The 7500-nt window shown below is 45.5% G+C and overlaps 1 protein-coding gene across 1 annotated transcript in view; it reads right to left on the bottom strand.

Moving 5' to 3' along the window:
• The window catches only part of txk (TXK tyrosine kinase), a 21255-nt gene extending 13891 nt beyond the window's left edge, over positions 1 to 7364 (bottom strand). The window contains exons 1-2 of the mRNA XM_078244268.1: positions 7129 to 7364; positions 1600 to 1648 (exon numbers count right to left, since the gene is read on the bottom strand). Coding sequence (XP_078100394.1) covers positions 1600 to 1648; positions 7129 to 7174 — 95 coding nt within the window. The 5' untranslated portion in view covers positions 7175 to 7364. The remainder of the gene's footprint in view (positions 1 to 1599; positions 1649 to 7128) is intronic.
• Between the last annotated feature and the right edge of the window lie 136 nt (positions 7365 to 7500).

Here is a 7500-nt window from a genome sequence, read left to right as displayed (position 1 = left end):
TTATTAAGTTTCAGACACTTTATTTTGAAGTTTGACGCTTTATTTTGAAGTTTGACGCTTTATTTTGAAGTTTGACGCTTTATTAAGTTTCTGACACTTTATTTTGAAGTTTGACGCTTTATTTTGAAGCATGACGCTTTATTTAAGTTTCTGACGCTTTATTTTGAAGTTTCAGACGCTTTATTTTGAAGTTTCTGACGCTTTATTTTGAAGTTTCAGATGCTTTATTTTGAAGCTTCTGACGCTTTATTTTGACGTTTCTGACGCTTTATTTAAGTTTCTGACACTTTATTTTGAAGCTTCTGACGCTTTATTTTGAAGCATCTGACGCTTTATTTTGACGTTTCTGACGCTTTATTTTGACGTTTCTGACGCTTTATTTTGAAGTTACACAGAGGAGAGAAGAAACTAGAACATATTCACATTTAACAAGTTGACGTCAAAGAACTTTTACATGTTTTTTTTCCAGAAAAAATGACTCGAACCAATTTAATGATTATCAAAAAAGTTTGCGATTGAGTAGTTGACGACTAATTAGTATTCACAGCTCTATTCCTCTGCAAATGTTTGAGTTTTTCCCTCAATATGCAGCCTAAAACATATTCTGTTTTTACATCTTCGTGGTCTGTAAAATCTCATCAATTGAGTCTAAAACTGCCAACAGAAGATTCTCGTCTTTTAAAGGGGCCGTGACGATGATTTCATCTACTACAAACAGCTTAAACATTACATGAGTGGTGAGGAGCTTCCAAACTGAAGCCATAAATGTTTTACTCAATGTCATGTTTGCCTAACTGTAGACTGGTGAATTTCTAAATATTTCTTTGTAACCCTTGCCAGCTTTCTGCAAATCAACAATTCTTGATCGTAGGTCGTCTGAAAAGCTCTTTTTGGCGAGGCATGGCTCACATAAGCGTGTTCTTCTGGCGCAGCGCAAACGTTTGAGGTGTTTTTTATCAGTCAGAGTAGCTGTAGTCCACATCTCCAAACTCATTCTCTTAACGAGACTCCAGGTGTGCTAAAACCTGACTCCAATTAGCTTTTTATGAGGTCATTAACTCAAGGGTTCACATACTTTTTCCACAAGCGCTAATGCTACGTTTACACGTATATATATATATATATATATATATATATATATATATATATATATATATATATATATATATATATATATGCCGTCAAGAGCACGCCAAACCTGTAGGTGGCAGTGTAACGAGAAGCTCAAGCCCACGTTAGCCAATCAGAATCACGAAAATAGCAACAGCAGCAACGAATCACTTCCTCTCTCTCCTCTTCCTCAATTCCTCGGCTGCCTCCGTTTGTCTCAAAAAAATGTTTTTTCGACACATTATATCTGTCAATACCCTTGACTTAGATGAAGATGAGATCACATTTAATGACAAATTTATTCAGAAAACCATGACATTCCAAAAGGTTCACATACGTTTTCTTGCCACTGTACATACGCAATGTCATAATTAAGGGACAGGGAGCACAAAATGTGGGAAACTTGGACCCTGAAATCCCAAATCAAAGTGAAATACTTTAATGTCTGCTTTGAGAATGGAAGTGTTGGTGATGTATTGATGTTGGTACCTGGTCTGTACGGCGCAGCAGCAGCAGAAGACCGAGTGGATGGAGTGATCTGAGGAGGAAAACAGAGGAGGAGGAGAGCGGAGTCAGTGATGAACTCATACTACACACACACACACACACACACACACACACACACACGGAGAGATGTCAGAGTGAGGGGGCTGCCAGTGCTGGACCAGCGCTCTGAGCGGTTGGGGTGGGTACTGTGCCTTGCTCAAGAGCACCTTGCCAGTGCCTAGGAGATGAACTGGCATCCCCCCCAGCTACCAATCCACACTCCGTGCTTTTGGTCCTTACGGGGACTTGAACCGGCGACCCTCTGGTTCCCAACCCAAGTCCCTATAAATATATTTGTAGCTACAAGTGGGTTCTTTGTTTATTTCACTGATGCTTTTCCTGCTTGAATAAGGGTCAAAATAATATTCCAAGTATACCTTCATATACTTGGAGAACAGACACATTGATGGAAGGGCTGGGAGATGCTGAGTCATGCTTACGAGGGCTGGGACGATGTGCTTTACGTCCTGATTCCATTCTTTCACGATACATGGGCGCCGAATGGATTTGTGTTGCGATTTTTCACTTATTGTGGTTCTAGAAGTATTGAGATTCAGTAGTATTGAGTATTGGGCTTTTCTATTCCTTCTTTAACAAAAACTGAATAATATACTACTAGAGACAATATATCACGAGACCCCTTCATCCCCCCCCTAATTAATGACCAACAAAACAGGGACTCATTATTATAAGAAAAAGTACGACTTTGATTTTACGTTCCTCAGTGTTTGGAGGTGTTGATAAGTTTGACAGGGGAAACGATCAATCACGCACTGACTGACTGACTGACTGACTGACTGGCTGACTGACTGACTGACTGACTGGCTGACTGACTGACTGGCTGACTGGCTGACTGGCTGACTGGCTGACTGACTGACTGACTGGCTGACTGACTGGCTGACTGGCTGACTGACTGGCTGGCTGACTGACTGACTGACTGACTGACTGACTGGCTGACTGACTGACTGACTGACTGACTGACTGACTGGCTGACTGACTGACTGGCTGACTGACTGACTGACTGACTGGCTGGCTGACTGACTGACTGACTGACTGACTGACTGGCTGACTGGCTGACTGGCTGACTGACTGACTGACTGACTGACTGACTGACTGACTGGCTGACTGACTGACTGACTGACTGACTGACTGACTGACTGACTGGCTGACTGACTGACTCTCTCACGGTTTTTTCAGTTGAACTGTTGCTGTGGTTTTGAGTAAGAGGTCTTTCTCAGGAAGTACGGTTTCCTTTTCTACAGAACTAACACTCTGTCTCTCTTTCTCACCAAGTATACAGCATGTGTGCGTTTCTGTAGGCGAGTGTGTGTCTGCCATTTTCTGAGCATTTGTTTTAAATATTTGTGTGTGTGCGTGCGGGTGTCTGTGTGCGTGTGTGGGTGTGTGTGGGTGTGTCTGTGTGCGTCGCTTTCTGAGCGTTTGTTTTAAATATGTGTTTGTGTGTGCGTGTGTGTGTGTGTGTCTGTGTGGGTGTGTGTGGGTTTGTGTGTGTGGGTTTGTGTGTGTGGGTGTGGGTGTGTGCGTGTGTCTGTGTGCGTCGCTTTCTGAGCGTTTGTTTTAAATATGTGTTTGTGTGTGCGTGTGTGCCTGAGTGTGCATGTGTGCATGGATCACTTTTTGAGCGTTTGGGTTAAATATGTGTGTGTGTGTGTGTGGATCACTTTTTGAGCGTTTGGGTTAAATATGTGTGTGCCTCAGGAGGGGGAAGCGGAAAACCATCCAAGCTGTGTACAGTAAGGATGGGACGCTGTTGACCTCAACTGAGGAGGTAATAGGGCGGTGGAAGGAGCACTTTGAGGAACTCCTAAATCCGACTAATACGCCCTCTATGGTAGAGGCAGAGCTGGAGGATGAGGGGGGATTGGCATCAATTTCCCTGGTGGAGGTTGCTGAGGTAGTTAAACAACTCCACAGTGGCAAAGCCCCAGGGACTGATGAGATCCGTCCAGAAATGCTTAAAGCTCTGGGTGTGGAGGGGTTGTCTTGGTTGACACGCCTCTTCAACACTGCGTGGAAGTCTGGGACGGTGCCTAAGGAGTGGCAGACCGGGGTGGTGGTTCCCCTTTTTAAAAAGGGGGACCAGAGGGTGTGTGCCATTTACAGGGGTATCACACTTCTCAGCCTCCCCAGTAAAGTCTACTCCAAGGTGCTGGAAAGGAGGGTTCGGTCGATAGTCGAATCTCAGGTTGAAGAGGAACAATGCGGATTCCGTCCTGGTCGTGGAACAACGGACCAGATCTTTACTCTGCAAGGATCCTGGAGGGAGCCTGGGAGTATGCCCAACCGGTCTACATGTGTTTTGTGGATCTGGAGAAGGCGTATGACCGGGTCCCCCGGGAGATACTGTGGGAGGTGCTGCGGGAGTACGGGGTGAGGGGGTCCCTTCTCAGGGCCATCCAATCTCTGTACGACCAAAGCGAGAGCTGTGTCCGGGTTCTCGGCAGTAAGTCGGACTCGTTTCAGGTGAGAGTTGGCCTCCGCCAGGGCTGCGCTTGTCACCAATCCTGTTTGTAGTATTTATGGACAGGATATCGAGGCGTAGTCGGGGTGGAGAGGGGTTGCAGTTCGGTGGGCTGGGGATCTCATCGCTGCTTTTTGCAGATGATGTGGTCCTGATGGCATCATCGGCCTGTGACCTTCAGCACTCACTGGATCGGTTCGCAGCCGAGTGTGAAGCGGCTGGGATGAGGATCAGCACCTCTAAATCGGAGGCCATGGTTCTCAGCAGGAAACCGATGGAGCACCTTCTCCAGGTAGGGAATGAGTCCTTACCCCAAGTGAAGGAGTTCAAGTACCTTGGGGTCTTGTTCGCGAGTGAGGGGACAATGGGAGCGGGAGATTGGTCGGAGAATCGGCACAGCAGGTGCGGTATTACATTCAATTTATCGCACCGTTGTGACGAAAAGAGAGCTGAGCCAGAAGGCAAAGCTCTCAATCTACCGGTCAGTATTCGTTCCTACCCTCACCTGTGGTCATGAAGGCTGGGTCATGACCGAAAGAACGAGATCCAGGGTACAAGCAGCCGAAATGGGTTTCCTCAGGAGGGGGGCTGGCGTCTCCCTTAGAGATAGGGTGAGAAGCTCAGTTATCCGTGAGGAGCTCGGAGTAGAGCCGCTGCTCCTTCGCGTCGAAAGGAGCCAGTTGAGGTGGTTCGGGCATCTGGTAAGGATGCCCCCTGGGCGCTTCCCTAGGGAGGTGTTCCAGGCACGTCCAGCTGGGAGGAGGTCTCGGGGAAGACCCAGGTCTAGGTGGAGGGATTATATCTCCAACCTGGCCTGGGAACGCCTCGGGATCCCCCAGTCGGAGCTGGTTAATGTGGCTCGGGAAAGGGAAGTTTGGGGTCCCCTGCTGGAGCTGCTACCCCCGCGACCCGATACCGGATAAGCGGATGAAAGATGGATGGAAGTGTGTGCATGTGCGTGTGCCTGTGTGTGTGTGCATGGATCACTTTTTGAGCATTTGGGTTAAGTGTGTGTGTGTGTGTGTGTGTGTGTGTGTGTGTGTGTGTGTGTGTGTGTGTGTGTGTGTGTGTGCGTGTGTGTTCTGAGGGGTTGTGTTTGTTTTTTTTGGATGAAATGGGGACAACGTTACGTTGCTTTTCTGAACATTTCACAAGAGAATCAAGAGGATTTTAATGGTTGTTGAACTTGGGTTGAGATTTATTTCCACTGGTGGAGTTACGTTAAGCAGTCAAGTAAAAAAATGAAAGAAAAAGAAAACATCTTTGTTTTGGTACAGATCCTCGCTACCATCACACTAAGGGCCCTATTTTAACGATCTAAGCTCACGGCGTGAAGCGCCTGGCGCTGGTGGCTTTTAGGGCGTGTACAAATTAATTTTTTTTAAAGAACCCAACACAACGTCACACAAACAGGCCGTTTCATTGACACACACACACACACACACACACACACACACACACACACACACACACCCCTCCCCCCCGCCGTGTGGACTAGGCCTTGAATCTTGTCTGGTTAACCTGCACCAGAAACAGAAGCGAAACTTCTCTTCAGCTGCCAAATGTTTCGATGAACTCGGCAGATCAGAGGTGTTATTTTGCTTTTCAGCTTTCATGCCTCTATTTCCAGACACACACACACACACATGCGCACACGCACACGCACACACACACACACACAGGGCGCTGAAACGCTCACATCAGGCAGAGGACAGAGAGGTATGTTTAGCTGTTATCCAGCATGCTAGCAATCAACTAGGCACAGGGCTGGATGTTGTTGTGACATACACAAAACACGTACATATTCACTTACACGCACAAATAATAAAGCCTAACGTGTGGGCTTTATAGCGTTCAACAAAACTGAGACTGACACACTGGGCATCATTGAAATTGAGTCACAAAACCAAGCTAGATACCAAACGATCCAACCCGAGGGAAAGGGCTAGCAGCTAAACACGTTGGAAACACGTATGTCAAACTCCACAAGCTAGCGCTCCGACCATAGACTGTATGAATAAACCATGACTCCGACGATGTCACAGATCAATAATAATGCGTTATTAGCTGCTAACTAAACCACACTTTTCTATTTTCTCTTAATGCACACGATATATAAGCAGTCTCTATTTCCTAAAATACATAATGTGCTTGGATACAATAAATGTGGTGGTAGTCAGACACTATGTATACACGTGTATTTAATATGCTGCCCTGTAGCCTATATACCTTCGCAGGTCCTACCGTGCCAGTGACGTCATCGACATTGTCAGCGTTCTAATACTAACAAACGTAATTTTTGTGTTGCTTAAAAAAAAGCTATATTGATTTTTTTTTATTTATTACATTTTTTAGTGCAATTCATTTTTTATTTGTCATAACCACACACGTCATCAACGTTGATTCTTTCAGTTCATCTTTAATAGTCGACAACTGGTCGATTCATCGTTGCAGCTCTAGAAAAGAGCCCCAAACAAAGTCGTTGAAATCACCACAAAACGGACATTTGTATCTATATTACATGATCTCTGAGGTTTTAAAAACGCACTTGAAAGGGACTTTTAGTTTCAGATTGTATACTGTGTTACAGTGTATGCTTTGTGAGAGAAATGTTCATAACATCGACATTTCGGAGGATCTGAAGCAGCGGTCGGCCTTTCACTCGCGCTGCCATAGCTACGGTTTCCTTCACGTTCTCGTACATAGTTATCTTTTGTTACACTGAACAAATCCTGACATTTTTAGTTGACTAGTGTTCATCTCACTCTGCTTGTTTTGTCATGAATTCACTGTGCGCGAGTTGTAGTTTTTCCCTTCTTTTCGCAGCGGTACAGAGCTGAAACATAACTCAAAGTCTTTAGTATCGTTTGCTAAATCCTGCTGCTGCTTCCAACGGAAGAAAGTCTCTCCTCAAAGTCGCTCCAGTCAGCTCAAGTTGAATTATTATTAAGTGTTTAATCTGCAGAGACTGTAGGTAAAAAGGTACTTACTTGACTGAATCATGGTCGACCGTCTTTGCGTCTCTTTGTCTTCCATATCAGCTCTTCCTCCCTCCCTCCCCCTCTTCTTCTAGTTCTATCTCTTCTTTAGATCAAGTTTTTAGGGGCCAGCGTTGATTTCTCCGCAATCAGTTTGCATCGCGGGGGCTGATGTCACACCACACAGGTCGGAAACCTTGCAATATGTGAGCAACAGAGACCTAAAGAGAGACAGAGAGAGAGAGAGAGAGAGAGAGAGAGAGGTGGGTGGAGGAAGTCGAGAAGGTGACAAAGAAGAGAGGACTAAAGAGAGAAGAGACATGGGGAGAAACAATAAGAAACAGATTATTTCATGTCTGTTTTTGTCGGCTTCAGCCACACTGA

The sequence above is a fragment of the Sander vitreus genome, unplaced genomic scaffold (assembly GCF_031162955.1).
Source record: "Sander vitreus isolate 19-12246 unplaced genomic scaffold, sanVit1 ctg154_0, whole genome shotgun sequence".
NCBI lineage: Eukaryota > Metazoa > Chordata > Actinopteri > Perciformes > Percidae > Sander > Sander vitreus.
The sequence above is the reverse complement of the archived record's forward strand: the minus strand, read 5'-3'. Positions and strand labels throughout refer to the sequence as shown.